Raw genomic sequence first — 20995 nt, 5'->3', positions numbered from 1 at the left:
TCCCCAAAAGTAGAAACAGATATAAAATAAACTTATTTAGTTAAGATTATATCCGTGGTTTAGAACCCATGTCCCATTCTATAACTATCCAAAAGTATAAAAATAATACATGTATAATATTTTTGGAATTAACCATTACATAAATTGTTGGATAAATACACCCAATGATTATACTTATTAAAATACTCTGCGAATGTTATCTGTTGCTTAGCTGAGCTTCCTCTTTTTTTGAATTTTAGAACAAAGACTATACAGTATATTATCACCAAGTGAAGGTTTTGTCCTTCTGCTTTTTAAATATTTCAAAAGTGAATAAATACATGATTGTTTATGATCTTGGTTTTCTTAACCAGCTCTGTTCCTTAATAATTTTCTACTTTTCACTGGCAAGTGACCACATAATACGACTATTGCTGAGTATTACAGAACTCGGTTTATACAAATGAAATGGTCAGGCCATTCTTTAATGTTATTTTTATTACATATTTCCCATTGTTTGAATTTGGATTATCTGCCAGAAACAGAAACAGCCAGAAAATAAATCAGCTGTTTTACATTCCTGAGAGACTGAAAGAAAAGTTTGGTTTAGTGCATATTGATTCAGGTATTGGAGTTCCCTCCTTTATCTTGATCGTGAAAAAAGTTAATAAATATTGTCCAAATAAGAGAGCTGGCTGTCAGTCATTTTTCTTGTTTGCAACTTGAGGAAGTTGGACCAGTTTCATGGTCTCTAAATATTTTTAAATCTCTAAAGTTCTGTTGTTTCTCTGTATTAGTTGATTGACTCTATACTAAAGAAAAGATGATTAGTCATTCTTTTTTTCTTTCCTGATATGGGAGGAAAGGCACATTTTCTGGTTAAAAGAATTTACAGTAGCAGTGGAATGAGATAGGATGGAAGAGGAGAGCCCTAAAATCTCATAAAACTCTGAAAGTAAAGTGAAATTAATTCTCTTTAATAGTGTTTATGACAAGGAATATTTAGTGTTAGAATTCTAAGAAGCCCTGTATTTTTATGGAGGAGGAGTCAGTTTGATTATGGTTGTAGGCAGTTTCTTTTTTTCAGGATTTCAGGGTGCAGAGATTTTAATTTGCTTGTTTTTTGCTTTCTGGTTTTATTAAAATGTTAATAGAGTGCTATTTCCATATTGTACACTTTCTTTTCTCTATTTTAGAAATGTATCCCTATGTTTTCACTAATTTATGTCTGATGATGAGGTTTCTGGCAAAGAAGTTTGTTGTCAGAATGTACTCTGTTTATTAGTAGAGGTGTTACTGTGCGGTGGATTATAATTAAGAAGAACCTGCATGCTTTAGAACCAGTCATTTTAGCAGATATGGAATTGTGAAGCTCAAGTGTGGCAGATAGTAATTCAGATCACCGCAGTCAGAACTATATCTAAATCTTTCCAAGTGTAAAGATTTCTTATCTTTTCTCTCCTGTGTAACAGGATATCCATTTAAGATAAGGGAGGAAACAGGGTTTGGGTTTGATTTCACCTTAATAGGATTGTGCCTGGAGAGTCTATATGGAGTGCCTGGGAGCTACATTGTTGAGTTTATTTTTGTGCTTATTGTTCTTATCAGGGCCTTTGTTGCATTCTACCAGTGGGCTTGGTAATTTTTGCTTTACTTTTTCTTTTCTGTTTTAGGTTGCAAGGGCAGTTTTATCTGATTCACCACAGCCTTCTAAAGGAAAAGAAGTAATATTAGAGGAACTAATTGACTCTCTAGCTTCCAACCCATTCTTAACAAGGAATCAAATTCCCCGAACTCCAGAAAACTTGAGTAAGTTAATAATGTTTTTTGTCACTATTTTCTTTCTTAGACATTACTACTATTAGAACCATGGTCTGACAAATCTTTTGGAAACTCACTTTAAAACTTTTCTTCTGTATCTTTCAATTTAGTGGCATTGGCTCTATTTGTTTTCATGTGGGGGACTTTTATTGAAATATCAACTGTGGGCACTGTCACCTATATGGCAGTCCTTCAGCAGTATTATTTTGCCCTGGAACTGTACAGTTTTGTTTTTGTTGTTTTACTTGGCTTTTTCGTGGAAAATATTTTAGTTGATCACTTCAGAAATATCCTCTGCCTCCACACCTGATCTGTGATCAACATTTATAGAGTATGGAGGCTGTATTCTTCCAGTCAACAACCAGCAGCATCAGCCAAAAACTCTGTACAGAGATCTTACCTACCTCTCCCAAGCTAATCAGACTCCCCAGTACTTTCTTCTTACAACCTGTATTGTGTGGGCAAAGTTCGGATATTCTTGTCCTCATGTAGGCACATCATGCTGGGTAAGTGATTAGATATATAATTTCCATTTTGCTACTAGAAATGACATATCCAAAGTTAAATGGATTCAGTTCAGGTTGAACCTAGCCACTGTATAGATTGGTGGTTGGCAAACTACATCTTGCAAACCAAATCTGGCCCACCCTATGTGTTTTTGTACATAAAGTTGCATTGAACACAACCTTGTTCATTTGTCAGCATATCGTTTATGGCTACTTTCACATTACAGTGGCTGAGTAGTTACCACAGATAAGATGGCCTGCAATACCTGAAGTATTACTATCTGGCCCTTTATAGAAAAAGTGTGTGTTGTGTGTGTGTGTGTGTGTGTATACTGTATATATATAAGTATATAAATAAATATATATATATATGCATGCCAAACCCTGGCCTAGATGGGCAAGAAAATATCTTTTTTTCCATTTATTTGTTTGTTTATTTATTTATAAATAACATCTTTATTGGAGTATAATTGCTTTACAATGGTGTGTTAGTTTCTGCTATATAACAAAGTGAATCATCTATACATATACATATATCCCCATATCTCCTCCCTCTTGCGTCTCCCTCCCACCCTCCCTATCCCACCCCTCTAGGTGGTCACAAAGCACCGAGCTGATCTCCCTGTGCTGTGTGGCTGCTTCCCACTAGCTATGCTATTTTACATTTGATAGTATATTTAAGTCCATGCCACTCTCTCATTTCGTCCCAGCTTACTCTTCCCCCTCCCTGTGTCCTCAAGTCCATTCTCTACGTCTGCATCTTTATTCCTGTCCTGCCCCTAGGTTCTTCAGAACCATTTTTTTTTTTTTAAGATTCCATATATGTGTGTTAGCATACGGTATTTGATTTTCTCTTTCTGACTTACTTCACTGTGTATGACAGACTCTAGGTCCATCCACCTCACTACAGATAACACGATTTCATTTCTTTTTATGGCTGAGTAATATTCCATTGTATATATGTGCCACATCTTCTTTATGCATTTATCTGTCGATGGACACTTAGGTTGCTTCCATGTCCTGGCTATTGTAAACAGAGCTGCAATGAATATTGTGGTACATGACTCTTTGAATTATGGTTAAGAAAATATCTCTTTAATACATGTGATTTGTATGTGCTGTGTGAAAGTATATGCACATTTCAGGAACACGTTTCATTTTTTGTGTGTGGTCAGTTGGAGATGGAATTCTTTGATGTTGTTGGGCTTTGGTGTATTGTGGAGCCTTGTCATCCAACTGGCATATTTATGAACATGTACTGAGTCAGAAGTTTTATCTTAAGCACTAGAAATGAAATGTTTAATTGCATGTTCTATTTGGGAATTTATTAATAACTTGTGTTATTTCCCCCTTCATTTAATCAGTAAGTGAAATTAGGAGCTCATGGAGAAAAGCTGTTAAAATAGAAGATAACAGAAGTGCAGAACCAATTCAGATGGATACTGAACATAGAGAAGTATTGCCAGAATCCTTACCTGTGGTGCATAATCAAAAAGAGCTTAACGTGGACAGTTTTTTCTCAGCAACCACTGTGTCCGATTCTAGCCATTCTCATTTGCCTGAAGAGAAAGTTGTTTCAGATTGCCTCAAGTGTGTGCTTCAGAAACCTGTGGTAACCAGTTGCATAGGTGAACCAACAACACAGAATGTGTCAGATTTGTTAAATAAGGACATAATTTGTAAGCAAGATTTGGAATGTACAGCTTTACAGAACAAGTTTTTAGAAACTAGCCAAATAGAGACATCCTCCCCTGCTGTAGGCAATAGGAGAGATGTGATAGGTAGCAGTGAAGAAGAGTATATTAAAATATCAGACCACTCGAAAGCTTCTTACAAAGATCTTTCCATGCATAAAAGTATGTTATGGAACTCTTTTCAGATATCAAGTGGAATTAGTTCCAGTTTTAAAGATAGTGATTTTGGCATATTACATGAAACTCTTCCAGAAGAAGTTGGTCACTTAAGTCTTAATAGCTCCAGTAGTACAGAGGCCAATTTTAAACTGGAACCAAATAGCCCTATGCACAGTGGCATTTTCCCAGAAGGTGCTGTGGGAGGAAGACAGAATACTCCAGAATCAGACTTTAATTTACAGGCTACTTGGAGTGGATATGAGGCTCTGAAGAAATCTGTGCCCAAGCAAAGGGAAGAAATTTGCCTCTCTAATCCTGAAACACTTGAAAGACACAAACCAGAATTGAGCCTTACTTCCCAATACATGCAAACTGATGATATGCTTAACTTTTGGGGCACTCATGATATGCACATTGACTGTACAAAACCATCTTCACGCATGTCCCTTGGTGAAAGAAAACGGTCTCTTTCACCACTAATTAAGTTTTCTCCAGTGGAACAAAGATTGAGGACCACAATACCATGTAGTCTTGGAGAACGTCTACCTAATTTAACAGGTAAGATTTAACTAGATAATGTGCATATTAACCTGCTGAAGTTTTCTCTCACCTTCTCCTAAAAATAGCATGCAGTGAATGTTACATGATCTTTATTGTTAATATGACAAAATATGCTCTTTATTCCTTCAGCTAGGATGAGAAGAGTAAACCCATCATTTTTATGGGTACTTTCAGAATGTCTAGTGATTTTTTTTTTTTTTTTTGGCGGTACACGGGCCTCTCACTGTTGTGGCCTCTCCCGTTGCGGAGCACGGGCTCCGGATGCGCAGGCTCAGTGGCCATGGCTCACAGGCCCAGCCGCTCTGTGGCATCTTCCCGGACCGGGGCACGAACCCGTGTCCCCTGCATCGGCAGGCGGACTCTCAACCACTGCGCCAACAGGGAAGCCCTTCTAGTGATTTAGCTTACAATTGGTATGGGACAGGGGTGGAAAACAAAACCAAAAACCTGAAACCTATTGCTTTTGTAATAGAAACTACTGAAAGTAAACCTTGTCAAAATCTTTTTGGCTAATGGAAGGTGGTTCTAAAGTTGAGAAACGCTATGTTAAATATCATTATAATATAGTGGGACTTCCCTGGTAGCGCAGTGGTTGAGAATCTGCCTGCCAATGCAGGAGACACAGGTTCGTTCCCTGGCCAGGAATATTCCACATGCCGCAGAGTAACTAAGCCCATGCACCACAACTACAGAGCCTGTGCTCTAGAGCCCACGAGCCACAGCTACTGAGCCCATGTGCCACAACTACTGAAGGCCATGCATCTAGAGCCCGTGCTCTGCAACAAGAGAAGCCACGGCAGTGAGAAGCCCACACACAGCGATAAGAGTAGCCCCTGCTCGACACAACTAGAAAAAGCCTGTGCGCAGCAACGAAGACCCAACACAGCCAAAAAATAAATAAATTTGAATTAAAAAATAATATAGTATCTGTGGTTTCGTTTGAAATAATTTGATGGGGGTGCAGTGACAAAACAAGGTAGGTCATTGTATTACTTTCCTAGGGCTGCCGTAATGACGTACCACAAACTGGGTGGCTGAAGACAACAGAAATTTTTTGTCTCTGGAGAAAACAAGTTCTGGAGGCTAGGATTGAGAATCAAGGTGTTGGCATGGCCGTGTTCCCTCTGAAGCCACTAGAGCAGTGGTCCCCAGCCTTTTTGGCACTGGGGACCAGTTTCGTGGAAGGCAATTTTTCCATGGTGGGGGGTGGGGAGGTTCAGGTGGTAATGCGAGGGATGGGGAGTGGCAGATGAAGCTTTGCTCGCTCGCCTGTCACTCACCTGCTGTGCGGCCTGATTCCTAATAGGCTGCGGACGGGTAGTGGTCCACGGCCCGGGGGTTGGGTACCTCTGCACTAGAGGATGATCCTTCTTGATTCTTCTAGCTTCTGATAACCCCCAGGTGTTCTTTGGCTTGTGGCAGCATAACACATTTCTGCCTCCATCTTCACATGGCATTCTCCCCTTGTGTTCCGTGTACCTTCTTATAAGGACATCAGTCCTGTAGATTAAGGGCCCATCCTACTCCCATCTTACCTTTTTTTTTTTTTTTTTTTTTTAATTCTTTTTGGCTGAGTTGGGTCTTTGTTGCTGCGCGCGGGCTTTCTCTAGTTGCGGCGAGTGGGGGCTACTTTTTGTTGCGGTGCATGGGCTTCTCATTGTGGTGGCTTCTCATTGCGGAGCACGGGCTCTATGCGTGCGGGCTTCAGTAGCTGTGGCTCGTGGGCTCTAGAGCGCAGGCTCAGTAGTTGTGGTGCATGGGCTTAGTTGCTCTGTGGCATGTGGGATATTCCCGGACCAGGGCACGAACCTGTGTCCCCTGCATTGGCAGGCAGATTCTTAACCACTGTGCCACCAGGGAAGTCCCAGAATAATGGTAATTTTATTGCAGTTACATATTTGCATGTGAACTTTTTACTGAAATTTGCTACTACTTGGAATTTGTCCTATTTTTTCTTTATAATGTTTGCTTATCCTTTTTTCTCTTTTTGAAGTCAATTTTGCAGAAGAAGAAATCTTGAATAAGAGCCTTGATGCCAAAGAATCTCCATCCGACTTGAAAGATGAAGTAGTAGCCCAGTCAACTTAACTACGATGAACTTAAGTTGAAGCAATGTCACAGGATAAAAACATTTGTAATTTAAATACACATTGGAAGTGTAACTTTTTCAGGGTCTAAAAAAGTCCTAAATAATGCTTTTTAGCCTTCTCTACTGATTTTAAGTAAGGAGAGTATGTTTGGATTTTCTCTGTCTGTATGGATATGGGGTTGAAATGTGAAGTATTTGGAAAGCAAACAAGTTATGAGAAGCCATTTTGGTTTCTTGGATAATCTTGTGGGCATGAAATGGCATAGTATTAGGTTTACTAATTCATTATGTTCTAATTTCAGTTAATTAACATAAGGATGAGTAGTTTTTAATGTGTTTTATTAAGTGGTTAACTTAATAGCCATTGGATATACTGATCTTTCTTTTTAGGGAAATATACAACTTTTATTGTTTCTTTTTACAACATTCTGGTACTAAACAAAAAAAGTGAGGAAAGTAATGCTTTGGGGTGTATAATCAAAATGACAAAGTTTAAGTTTGGGAAAGCTCTAAAGAGGCTTAATGATTATTCAGGTAGGTTGATCCTGGAAAATGATGTTTGATGGAATAAAGTGCATGTGATGATAGTGAAGACTGGAGCAGAATGAGTTTAGAAAAAAGGAAAAAGGCAGAAGATGACTAGATACTTTTGAGGGACATTATAAATCCATTCAGTGGGTTGTATAGCAGTTTTATATTTAGTCTAATTTAGACTTTGAGAATTTAACTCTAGTTTTTTATTTTAACAGAAAAAGTGTAAATTAAAAAATTAGTCTGTTTGGTTTTTTTTGGAGGGGCACTGTTTTTGGGGAAGGGAGCTAATTTTTTTTTCAATTTTTTTAAAATTTTTTTATTGGAGTATAATTGCTTTACAATGTTGTGTTAGTTTCTGCTGCACAGTGAAGTGAATCAGCTATACTCATACACACATCCCCTCCCTCTTGGACCTCCCTCCCCCTCACCCCCCATCCCACCCAACTAGGCCATCACAGGGCACCAAGCTGAGCTCCCTGTGCTATACAGCAGGTTAAGGGAGCTAATTTTGATTGTTACTTTCCTCCTCAAAAACCATCAGTTCCTCACTGCCTACAGAATAGCTTCAGATTAACGAGAAAATTGAATTTGCGGTTAAATAACTTGTTCAGTGTTACACAGCTAAGTCAGTGGTGAAGCTAGGATTTGACCTTATTTTCCTTCCTTAATATACCAACAAGACCTCCTAGAAGTAACTAAAAGGCCAGGATTTAGGATATGGCTGCAGGAGTGGGCCTTCTGGACTCTAAATGGGAGTCAGATGTGAGGCCTCTTGTACAATGTCCTGCCTCATGTAGTTAGACCCCCTGGCCAAGAAAACGGCTTGTCTTTAGCATCCAAGTGATGAATACATGCCATTGCCCTCTGCGAACCAGGTTGTTAAGCACACACTGGAAGGGTGGTAGCACCTACAGCACCCGTGTCTAGCCTCAACTCTTAACCATCACAGCCTTGTCCAGTTTGCCAAGAAACTGGCAAGAAGAGGAGAAAAGTTGAAGAGTTCTGGAAGTGGATGGGCTTAATACTTCATCTTTCTTCACTCATTTTGGCTTACTTTCTGTGTTGCTTGTTTGATCCAAGTTTGAAGGCCAGTCTTTTTTTGTGAGAAAAGACAGAAGAAAAGCACAAATAACTGCCTTCTTTGCAGTGGAAAAGAAAGAGGAAGAGAAAAGCTTCTCCTAAGGTGCCATATCCTTTTATTAGTTAACAGAACAAATAGGGACTCTCTAAGTCTACTGGGAAACTGTCCTCTAGTCTTAAGAAACCTAATATTGGTAAATCCAAAATTAACATGCTAAGGAGAAGGTATTAGCATCTACAAAGGGCCAGAGCTATTCCTGGATACTTAATATATCATTTAAGTCTTATACTTCTGTAAGATAGTGATATTGTACCTATTTTACAGGTAATGATACCGAAGCTAGGGAGCTTAAATGACTTGTCTAAGATGGACTTGAGGAATTACCTGGAATACATCTTAAAAAAACATATATTCTGTAGGTCTAAAGTGAGGATTAGAAATCTGCATTTTAAATAGCTGCCCTGGTAATTCTTAGGCTCAATAAATAGCTTGAGAGCCACTGCTAGTGGATAGAGATTCACATTTAGCCCTGGGGTATCTTAAAGAAGCTAGGTACACTATTACATTCTGCTTTAGAGATATGAGCTCTCTGATAAGGAAGCTGAAGTTCATCAATAAGTGTGGGCCCTGAATTAATGGGAATCACAAGACCAAAATATCTTTGGATATTAATAGATTTACAAAAACCACATCGTTGTTGAGTCACACCTGTGAAAGGCTGAGAGTTTTTGGCATTCTTCCCTGTCCTTTGTATGCCAGTAGTATAAACAAAAGTATATTAAATCTGTCACTTTCTCCTAAACCATTTTGATTATGACTCCTCTTCCTTATCCAATATTGCCTGCATTACCTGCCTTTTGACCTTAAGGGACTGCTTTGACCATATCACTTCTTTGTTTAAAATTCCATTAATGGTTCATTGTTAATTCCAGAAGTGAGTTCAAATTTAAAGGCATATAAGGTCTCCTCCATAGATTCCTCTTTTCCCTCTTCCACTATGATCTCCCCCCCACCTTTTTTTTAACTGCAATGCTTTGGTGGGCATGTGTCTTTAAAAATCTTAATGCACAGTTCTGAAGCTGGAATATCCTACCTTCATCTCCCAGCCTTTCAGTTATAGTTTGTCCTTTAGGGTTCAGAACAAATCTCACTTTCACCTTGAAGTCTTAATCTCTTATCCCTGGGACTGTCCCTTCTCTGAAATCTCCTATGGCTTATGTTAACTTTTATTCACTTAGTATTTTTCATTTATTGCTTTTATTGTATTTTTTCATGGTTGTGATTTCTCCAGTTGTATTGATTAAATACATACAGACATATACTTACGTAGATATGTGTGTGGGGTGTGTCCACACATACATATACTCCAAGGGCCATAGATCATCCTTAGCAGATACTGAAGTATTGGAATTGTTTTCTTTGCCTCTGTGTGATGGAATTAAAGTAATGGTAAAGACGGAGGGCTACTTTATTGCTGTAAGAGTACTTTTTCTCATTACATTCACAGCAGAATATACCTTGTTTTATTCACTATTCATAAGATGGTGTGTAAACTGACTTCTCTATCAGTTTGAAACTTTAGACAATGCCCTTATGTTCTAATTGTTTTAAATGTTTAAAGACAACAAGCATATAATGTTGCTTAACATGAAAAATGTTATCAAGTGGAATAAAGACTATTGGTTGTTAAAATCAATTTGGGGGAATTTAATTGAAAACAAAAATACAAGTATTTTGAAAGCATTCTTTACCATGTGTTTCTTAACCATGATCTATGGAGTCAATTTGATTTAAATTCTTGAGACCTGTATAAAAGGAAATCCTGTTTTTCCCCTACTCTGAGTATACTAAAATTAAAGAAGATAGGTTTAAGGACATTTTCCTTAATGTAAAGAAAGTATTTGCTAAAGTAAAGCTCTCTTTCACGTTAAGTTGCACATACATAGTTGATATACCTTTTGCGTTATGCACTGTGAATGTTGAATTTAAAATATTTGTGAGTCCTCCATGGGACTATCTGTAAATGTTTTACATACTAGTCTTGAATAAATGTTCAGTATTATACCACCTAGCTCTAGATTTATTAAATGTATTTTAAAATGATTTTTAAAAGTACATATATACCCTCAGAGTTCATTTGGAGTCTATACTAGCTTATTGCCAAAGGCCCTAATTAGACTAGTTTAATAACGTATCTGAACAGCTTCTTGCTCTTCATGGGTAGGGATCTTGTCATCCACAGGTGCTGCTATAAAGGATTTAATAAATGTTAAATAACTTTATAAAGGTTTGGAAATTCCCTATCACTTATATTTAATGTCTGTAAATAGAGATAATGCCTCATTTGTAAAATGAGGTGAGAGGAGTTGATCAGAGGTGTTTTGGCTCTAAGATACTAGATTTCATTTAAAACAATCTATGAGGCGGCTGTAACGGGGCACTTTAGGTCTGTTTTTTGATTTCACTATACCACACTGCCAATTCAAAATAGGAACCTTAGAATTCTTCCCCCAAAGTATGTAATCTAAGAATCTGATTCAAAATTATCCAATTTCCAGACAAATACAGATGGGAAAGTGATCTTGCCCAAAGCAAAACACTATTCTTTGAGAAGTCATTTAACTTCCTGGCTTCAGTTTACTCAATCTATAAAATTGGGGAATTTATATGAAGGAATAATGTACAGCTAAAAAGCTAGAATTTTTATGATGAAGAGTTAGGAGAGGTTAGGAGAGGATCTGCAATTACACTGCCTAGGTTCAGCTGTATAACCTTAATAAGGTCATACCAGTTTTCTCATCTATTAACAGATAAAAGTAATCTACCTCACAGGTTGTGAGGATTAAGTAAGAAAATGCACATCAAGTATTTAAGAATACCTGGGATTTAGTAAGGGCTTAAATACTTAGCTAGGCTTCACATCCAGTAATTTGGGAGCGGGGAGGAAGAATGGCTCAGTGGGTGGTATTGACAGCTGACACATTACTGAGTCTGTGCCAGGTACCATTCTAAATGTTTTCCATGTTGCTTTAATTTAATCTTAATCCAATAAAGTAGTGCTCTCCTTATCCATATTTTACAAATGAGGAAAAAAGCACAGTAAAATTAAGTACCTTGCCCAGTTCACAGAGCTAGTAAGGGAAGGGACTAGAATACTAACTCAGCTCAGGTGGTCTAGCTCCAGAGACCGTTCTCTTAACCACACTGCTACCGTTGCTATGAAACATCGTTAAGGTGATGGGAGCCAAGATCACAAAATCAAACTTAGCAGTTAAGCAATACTTGTGGGCAATCAGAATCTATAGCTTTAATATTAACCACCTTCAAATTATTTCAAATAAGACCATATTTTAAATTGCTAACAGCAAATGTTTATTCATGGTTGAAGCCAAAAAGAATTTATAAATGCATTTTAATACCTTGCTGATAAAATAACATTCCACCTTTGCAACCTTGTAAGGAATACAGGAAGATATTGTAAAGGCTTTGATGTGTATATCTATTATAACCAGGTAATCAGAACACACACACACATACACCACCACCTACTTTAGTGTTAACACCATACCAACTTTTCAGAAAGGCCATCTTGAAGCTCTACTGGATAGCTGAGTAAATAGCGTCCAAGGCTTGAAGACTGGGGAGAAGGGAAGAAAGGGATGGAAGAAGTAAGCAGCACACATTTCAAAGCCCACTTTTAAGCACACGACATTATGAATATTAAAAGAAAACGGGGGAAGGCAATTCAGCATTTTCAGAGAGCGCATTTTGGCAATATTCAACGCATAAGAAGGCTGTGCTTGGGACCATCCACTCTCTCCAGCTTCTCAAAGTGTTTCCTGGCATTGCGAATGTTGATCAGAGTAGCTGCAGAAGGGATCGACGGATCTGACATAACCACCATCACGTACGTGTTTGATGTGAAGATGTCGATGAACGCAGCGAAGTTAGAATTCCTAACCTCCATGCTCTGGAAAGAAGCGGCCAATTTACTGCAGCTCAGCTTGAACTGCTTAATAATGTTGCTGATCTTCTCGAATCGGTGGACGTCACGCTGCTCTTTGCACTGGTAGTGGGAAATGACCAAGAACGTCGCCCTCTCAAACAGCAGAACTTCATCAGCCTCAATAATCTGGGCAAAATTCCTGAGGTTCATCTCCAGCTGCTGAACATTGGGAATCAGCTGATAGACAATACTGGACCAGGCTTTGTAGAGCGTTTCATCCCAGATGGATGTTCGAAAACAGGCACACTCCAGCGGGCGAGACAAACGCCTCAGGTCTTCCTCTCGCTCTTTAAAAATCAGGTCACGCTGATCCTCCTGAACCAGATCCATTTTGTGCACCAGGCAGAAGATTTTGGCATCAGGAGAGTTCTGGAGGATGGCTTCCAGACACGACTGGTAATAATGCATGTCCTTTTCCAGTTCGCGGCTCTCCACGTCGAACACGTAAATCAGAACCTCGACATTACGGAAGATGTTGTCTCGCTGGCTGGTGAAGTAATTTTCCATGAAGGTGTCCTGACCGCCACAGTCCCACAGATTCAGCACCAGGTTGCCCAGAAATCGGACGTGGGAGTGCTCCACATCAATGGTGGCACCCAGGCGCCGGGTGTCACGAGCGATGTAATTGGCAAAGATAATGGACCTCATGCTGGTCTTCCCCGACCCGCTCTTCCCCATCAACAGCACCTTTTTCTTCATGGCTGTATTTGGCATCACCCGCCGGAGCTGCCGCGGACTGGGCCTCAGGGCGCGGCCTAACTGCAGCGAGTCGGAGGGAGGGAGGGGCCGAGGCTTGCGGGGGCTCCGACGGCCAGGCCGTGCAGCTGTGCAGCCGGAGAAGCCGAAGGTGCGAGCTCGGGGCTGGGAAGGCGGCGACCGGTGAGCTCTTTCTCGGGGCAGAGCGCCGTGGGGTAAACCGCTGCAACCGCTACGGAGAAACGCTCGCCTTCCGGAGAGGAGAGTCTTTGCGTCTCCGCTGCCACCCACTTCCGGCGGCGATCTCGCGAGAACCCGCGGTCTCGGCCTTCGCTGCACAACGAGCTTTGATAAGCCGCTCTTTTAACGAAACGCAGCAGGGCCCACCCGAAAGAGAAAATGGAAGGTGAACCCAGGAATCTGGTGTTCTGTTCTGCTATTTAAACGGGGCCTACGGTTGCAAATTGTACGTGTGTGGGCAGTTGGGAGAATGCTGCCATCTCGTGGCCGAAAAAACCCCAGCACACCACTACGCGCTTTAAGAGCGTGGTGTGCTCTTGCGTGGTTTTAGGCCTGAGCAGCAGACAGGGAAAAGCCGAAGAAGGCTTAACTTCTCCGTCCAGTTAGGCCTCCTCAGATTCCCTGGTTTACTCAGTACAAGGACAGGGGAGATAAAAACTGTACAGATGTTCAGAAGTAAGTGATTGCCCATTGCTACACAGCTGAACGGTGGTGAATCCCTCCCGGGAGATGTCCTAACTCCCAGTTAGTGCTTTTTCCACTTGGAAGCAAGTTCCTTTCTTACACCTGCTTTCTCGGTAGTCTCAGACTTTGGGATTTATAATCAGAATTCCAAAGCTTGAGGAAATTCTAATATAGAACATTACTTACTACTCACAATAACCCTATGAATAAATAACCTCATTTTCAAGTCAGTAAATGGAAGCTTACAGGGGTTAGGTAACTCTACCAAGTTACACGTCTATTACATAATGAAGTGCAATTTATTTTTAAAATATAAGGTGTCCATCATACACAGTGAATACACAGTCCATACACAGTGAAATGATTACAGTCAAGCTAACCTATCTTGTATAGTTACCAGTTTTGTGTGTGTATGTGGTGAGAGCACTTGAAATCTACTCTCAGTAAATTTCCAGTATTCAATACAGTGTTAACTATAGTCATCATGTTGTAGATTAGATCCCTAGACTTACTTATCCTGAATAACTGCAACTTTTTATCCTTTGACCATTATCTCTCCATTACCCTCACTTCCCCCTACCTGGTAATAACTATTCTCTCTGCTACAATGTATTTGACTTTTTTTAGATTCTACAGATAAGTGAGATCATGCCAAGTTTTTCCTTTCTGTGTCTGGCTTATTTCACTTAGCCTGATGACTTCCAGTTTCATCCTTGTTGTTGCAAATGGTAGGATCCCCCTTTTAAAGGCTGAATAATATTTCATTGTATATATAAACCTCCATTTCTACTTTTTTTAATGTAAAAAGATTTCTTTTGATTTTTTTGTTCAAAACTTAACACATCTTCAGTTTTCTGAGCCAGTAAGAATGTTCTCTAACACCATATTCTACAAGTGGATATTGACATAAATTTTAGCTAAAATATATCAACAGAAGAATTCCTGCTATTCTTAGAAAAGTTGAACATTTTTGGTTTTTAGCATTCAGTTTATTTAAATTCTTCTAGTACTTATATTGGATTATGATGATTTTTCCCCCTTTTCCCCAGTGTTATTGAGATATACTTGACATATGATATTGTATTAGTTTTAGGTGTACAATGTAATAATTTGATATATGTATATATTGCCAAATGATTACCACAATAAGCTTAGTTAACACCCATCCCCTCACGTAGTTACAATTTTTTTCTTGTGATAATAACTTTTAAGATCTACTCTCTTAGCAAGTTTCAAATATACAATACCGTATTGTTAACTATAGTCACCGTGCTGTACATTACGTGTCCAGAACTTATTTATCTTATGACTGGAAGTTTGTACCTTTTGACCACTTTCACCCATTTTTCCAACCTCTTCAAACCCCACCTCTGGCAACCACCAGTATGCATCTATGAGTTTGGTTTTTTAGATTCCACATATAGATGAGATCATATAGGATTTGTCTTTCTGTGTCTGACTTATTTCACTTAGCATAATGCCTTCAAGGTCCATCCTTGTCGTTGCAAAAGGCAGGATTTCTTTCATTTTTATGGCTGAATTCCCTCTCCTGTCTCTCTGATATTTATTGATATATTAATATCAATCACATTTTCTTTATCCATTCATCCATCAGTGGACACTTGGGTTGATTCCACATCTTGGCTATTGTAAGGAATCCTGCAATGAACATGAGGGTGCAGATATCTTTTTGAGATAGTGACCTTTCCTTTGAATACATACCTAGTAGTCGGCTCGCTGGGTCATATGGCAATTCTATTTTCAATTTTTTTGAGGAAACTCCATACTGTTTTCCATAGTGGCTGCACCTACATTCCCATCAACAGTGTACAAGTGTTCCCTTTTCTCCACATCCTCACCAACATTTGGTATTTGTGGGGGTTTTTTAAAATTTTTATTGGAGTATAGTTGCTTTACAATGTTGTATTAGTTTCTACTGTACAGCAAAGTGAATCAGCTATATGTATACATATATCCCCTCTTTTTTTGGATTTCCTTCCCATTTAGGTCATCTATTTGTGTTTTTTGTTTTTTGGCTGTGTTGGGTCTTAGTTGCTTAGTTGCACACGCAGGATCTTTGATGAGACATGAGGGATCTTTCATTGTGGCGTGCTGGTTTTCTCTTCTCTGGTTGTGGTGTGCAGGTTTTCTCTTCTCTAGTTGTGGCGCGTAGATTTTTTCTCTCTCTAGTTGTGGCACTCGGGCTCCAGAGCGCGTGGGCTCTGTAGTTTGCAGCATGTGGGCTCTCTAGTTGAGGCATGCGGGCTCAGTAGTTGTGGCCTGTGGGCTTAGTTGCCCCGTGGCATGTGGGATCTTAGTTCCCTGACCAGGGATTGAACCCATGTCCCCTGCATTGGAAGGCGGATTCTTTACCCCTGGACCACCAGGGAAGTCCCTACTTGTTTTTTTTTTAATGATAGCCATTGTGAAGTGATATCTTACTGTGGTTTTACTGTGCATTTCTCTGATGATTAACGATGTTGAGCATCTTTTCATGTGCCTGTTGGCCATCTGCATGTCTTCGCTGGAAAAATGTCTACTCAGGTCTTCTGCCCATTTTTAAACTAGGTTGTTTGTTTTTTTGATGTTGAGTTGTATGAGCTGTTTATATATTTTGGATATTAACCCCTTATCTGTCATATCATTTGCAAATGTTTTCTCCCATTCAATAGGTTGTCTTTTTGTTTTGTTGATGGTTTCCTTTGCTGTGCAAAAGATTTTGAGTATAATTAGTTTCCATTTGTTTATTTTTGTTTTTATTTCCTTTGCTTTAGGAGGTAGATCCAAAAAAATATTGCTGCAATTTATGTCAAAGAGTGTTCTGCCTATATTTTCTTTCTCTTTTTTTAAAAAAATAAATTTATGTATTTATTTATGCCCGTGTTAGGTCTTTGTTGCTGTGCGCGGGCTTTTTCTAGTTGCAGTGAGCGGGGGCTACTCTTTGCTGTGGTGCGTGGGCTTCTCATTGTCGTGGCTTCTCTTGTTGCAGAGCACGGGCTCTAGGCACGCAGGCTTCAGTGGTTGTGGCACGTGGGCTCAGTAGTTGTGGCTTGCGGGCTGTAGAGCTCAGGCTCAGTAGTTGTGGCGCATGGGCTTAGTTGCTCCGTGGCATGTGGGATCTTCTCGGGCCAGGGCTCGAACCTGTGTCCCTTGCATTGGCAGGCATATTCTTAACCACTGCGCCACCTGGGAAGCCCCTGCCTGTGTTTTCTTCTAGGAGTTTTATGGTTTCCAGTCTTGCATGTAGGTCTTTAGTCCAGTTTGAGTTTATTTTTGTATATTGTGTTAGAGAACGTTCTAATTTCATTCTTTTACAAGTAGCTGTCCAGTTTTCCTAGCACCACTTATTGAATAGACTATCTTTTCTCTATTGGATTGATATTAACTCTTCTTTTAGTGTTTGGTAGAATTCAGCAGTGATGTCATCTGTTCCTGGATTTTTCTTTGTTTGGAGATTTTTGATGACTACTTCAGCCTCCTTATATGTTACTGGTTTGTTCAAGCTTTCTACAATATTTCTTCTTGATTCAGTCTTGGTAGGTTGTATGTTTCTTGGAATTTATCCATTTTTTTGTAGTTTATCTAATTTGCACACACATAATTGTTCATAATAGTCCCTTCTGATCCTTTTTATTTCTGAGACATCCATTGTAATGTCTCCTCTTTCATTTCTGATTTTATTTGAGTCTTCTCTCATTTTTCTTACTTGAGCTATGGGTTTGTTGGTTTTAGTTTTTCAAAAAACCCAACCCTTAGTTTTGCTGATTTTTCCCTCTATTCTCTATTTGATTGATTTCTTCTCTGATCTTTATTATTTCTTTTCTTCTGTTAATTTTGGGTTTAGTTTATTCTGCTTTTTTCTAGTTCCTTGAGGTGTAAAGTCTGGTTGTTTATTTGAGATCTTTTTAAGGGTAGGTTTTCATCACATCGTCCTAAGTCCTCTTAGTCCTGCTTTTGCTGCATCCCATAAGTTTTGGTGCATTGTGTTTTTGCTTTTGTCTCAAGACATATTTTGGATTCCCTTTTGGTTTCCTGTTTGCCCTAGAGATTTATTCAAGAGTGTGTTGTTTAGTTTCCATGTATTTGTGAATTTTCCTGTTTTCTTACTTTATTGATTTCTAGTTTTTCCATTCTGATCAGAAAAGATACTTGGTATGATTTTGATCTTAAATTTTTTAAGACTTGTTTTGTGACCTAATGTGATTTATCCTGGATAATGTTTCTGTATGCACTTAAGAAGAATGTGTATTCCTCTGCTGTTTGGTGAAAAGTTCTGTATATATCTTTGGTTTATAGTGTTGTTCAAATCCACTGTTTATTGATTTTCTGTCTGGATGTTCTGTCTATTATTGCAAGTGGGGTATTGAAGTCTCATATTATTATTGTATTGCTTTTAATTTCTCCTCTCAGATCGGTCAATATATATATATATTTTTTTGTGGTACGCGCGCCTCTCACTGTTGTGGCCTCTCCCGTTGTGGAGCACAGGCTCCGGATGCGCAGGCTCAGCAGCCATGGCTCATGGGCCCAGCCGCTCCGCGGCATGTGGGATCTCCCCGGACTGGGGCACGAACCCATGTCCCCTGCATAGGCAGGTGGACTCTCAACCGCTGTGCCACCAGGGAAGCCCCTAAAGTGAGTTTCTTATGGGCAGCATATAGTTGAATCTTGGTTTTCATATTCTTTTAGCTACTCTGTATCTATTTATTGGGGAGTTTAGTCTATTTACATTTAAAGTAGTTATTGATAGTGAAAGATTTACAGTTGCGATTATGTTAACTATTTTCTCTTTGTCTTGTAGTTCTTTTGTCCTTCTTTTCTCTCTTGTTATCTTCCTTTGTGTTTTGTTTTTGTTTTGTAGTGTTTCGATTCTTTTCTCTTTTTCTTTTGTGTAACTTCTATAGGCATTAACTTTGTGATGACAAAGGGCCTACATAAAATATCTTATAGTTTTAACAGTCTAAAATAGACTTAAAATAAGCTGATAAAAACTTAACTTCACTTGTGTATAAGAACTCTCCATTTTTACGTCTTCTCTACATTTTATACTGTTGATGTCATAATTTACCTCAATTAATAGTATGTATCCATTAATATAATTTAGTTATAGTTGTTGAAATAGAAATTTGAACTCGTATAGAATAACTGCAGGGTCTACTTGCCTAATAATAGACCGTACTACCCCCGTAAAAATATAACATTGTTCTGTCCTTGGTCTCTAAGTAGATGAATGAATTAGTTTTATTCAGTATCATTCATTCAGAACTTATCAGTGTTTTCAGGATACTGAAGCTTCCTAAGTTAGGATACTCCAGATCCACCTTACAGCCCTTTTTAATGTGCTATACTCTACAAATACAGGTATTCCATTCTTCCATTCACTTATTCAAATGTCTCATCCTGTCCATCTGATACACATCTGTAACTTGCCTTAATGGGGGAAGAAAAAGCCATTGTTTATCATCGTACTATCATTGAGGCAACAACTAGCACCTTGCTTTGTATTCTGGACTAAAACTGATTAAAAACAGTGCTGTTTTTCAGAAAAAAATAAAATAAAATAAAAAATATTTGAATATTGGGCTTCCCTGATGGCACAGTGGTTAAGAATCCGTGTGCCAATGCAGTGGACATGGGTTCGAGCCCCAGTCTGGGAAGATCCCACATGCCGCGGAGCACCTGAGCCCGGGCGCCACAACTCCTGAGCCTGCGCTCTAGAGCCTGCGAGCCACAACTACTGAAGCCTGTGCGCCTAGAGCCCGTACTCCACAACAAGAGAAGCCACTGCAATGAGAAGCTCGTGCACTGCAACGAAGAGTAACCCCTGCTCACTGCAACTAGAGAAGCACGTGCACAGCAACAAAGACCCAACGCAGCCAAAAATTTTAAAAATAAATAATAATTACAAAAAAAGAATACCTTGTAATTAAAAAATTTTTTTGAGTATCTTGTATATGTAGGGCACTATGTTAACATATGTGCAAGACAGGAAGTTAAAATATCCTCCCTTGCTCTAGTTTATGGAAATAAAACATACAGCAAAATGTCATAATACAAAATTGTGTATGGAAAATCTCATTATATTCAAACTCAATTTCATCTCCTTGGTGACATCTGTTCTGGGATCCTCAGTGTCTCCTCTACAGGTGAACTGATCTCCTTTCACTATCATTCTGGGATTTCCTTCCCCTTTCTTAAGTACCCTTTTTCCTTGATCCTATCCGTTCCTCATTTTTTACCTTATTCACTCACTTGGTGGAACACATTCTCCAGTAGCTTCCTGATAAAAAGCATGAGAGCAATAAAAGTTTCAAGACATTGCCTTTCTGAAATTGTCTTTATTTTTACTCTGACATTTGGTTGGTTGGAAACAATATTCCCTCAAAGTCTTAGAGGCATTACTCCATTGTCTTTTAGCTTCTAGTAAGTCTGATGCCTGTTAATTTGTGTTTGATCTATTTACTATTATTATTATTGATCTATTTTTTCTCTCTTAAAAACGTAGATTTTCTCATTATCTCTGGTGTTCTGAAACTGAGCCCCAGTTTGCTTTGTGCTGGGCCTTCTCATGTCCTTTAATTCTGGAAAATGTTCTGGACTTTTTTGATGCTACATTTCTTCTGTATTCTCTGTTCTCTCTTATCCACACTCCAGTGATCTGGATATTGGATCTCATGAACTATCCTCTAATGCTTTTATATTCCCTTTCTTATTTTCTATTTGTCTTTTTGTTCTGTTTTCCAGGAGATTTTCATCATCTTAATCTTCCATCTCTTCTTTGGAGCTTTAAATTTTGGTATCATATTTTAAATTTCCATAGGCTATTTCTTTTTCTGATAGTTCCTTTACAAATATAAATTATTTTCTTGGACAAAACATCTTTTACCTCTTTGAGGATCTTGGTAACATTAAGGAAAGTTTTCATCTCTGTTTAGTCTTGATTTCTTCCAAATTTCTTCTGTTGGTTTGTTTTGTTTTAGTCTGTCTTTTTCATGTTAGAAACTTTCCTCAATTGTCTAGTGATTTTTGGCTGTCTGCTCCTATTTAAATTCATTTAAAGCCTGTGGGTAGCACTGGCAGACTATGAGGTTCATTGGAAAGTCATCTGGCTGAGCCATTTCTTTGAGGAAACTTCTGTTGCCTGCATCTTTAGGCTTGTTCTGT

The 20995-nt window shown here is 38.9% G+C and overlaps 2 protein-coding genes across 3 annotated transcripts in view; one reads left to right on the top strand and one right to left on the bottom strand.

The window, feature by feature from the left end:
* HAUS6 (HAUS augmin like complex subunit 6) overlaps nt 1-10491 on the top strand; it is a 43821-nt gene extending 33330 nt beyond the window's left edge. For both annotated transcript variants that reach the window (XM_067744476.1, XM_067744475.1), the window contains 3 exons: nt 1653-1788; nt 3671-4717; nt 6714-10491. In XM_067744476.1, coding sequence (XP_067600577.1) covers nt 1653-1788; nt 3671-4717; nt 6714-6808 — 1278 coding nt within the window. In that variant the 3' untranslated portion in view covers nt 6809-10491. The remainder of the gene's footprint in view (nt 1-1652; nt 1789-3670; nt 4718-6713) is intronic.
* Nucleotides 10492-11772: 1281 nt separating this feature from the next.
* Nucleotides 11773-13522, bottom strand: RRAGA (Ras related GTP binding A). Its single transcript, XM_067744477.1, has one exon. It carries the CDS (start codon nt 13142-13144, stop codon nt 12203-12205), a length of 942 nt encoding a protein of 313 aa, XP_067600578.1. The 5' UTR covers nt 13145-13522; the 3' UTR covers nt 11773-12202.
* Between the last annotated feature and the right edge of the window lie 7473 nt (nt 13523-20995).

Source organism: Pseudorca crassidens, chromosome 7, assembly GCF_039906515.1.
Source record: "Pseudorca crassidens isolate mPseCra1 chromosome 7, mPseCra1.hap1, whole genome shotgun sequence".
Classification (NCBI taxonomy): Eukaryota; Metazoa; Chordata; class Mammalia; order Artiodactyla; family Delphinidae; genus Pseudorca; species Pseudorca crassidens.
Note: the sequence above shows the minus strand (reverse complement) of the source record. Positions and strands in the feature narration are given on the sequence as shown.

What these genes read in the sequence shown, in the direction of transcription:
- RRAGA (XM_067744477.1), bottom strand. Translation starts at nt 13,144, where the DNA reads ATGCCAAATACAGCCATGAAGAAAAAGGTGCTGTTGATGGGGAAGAGC.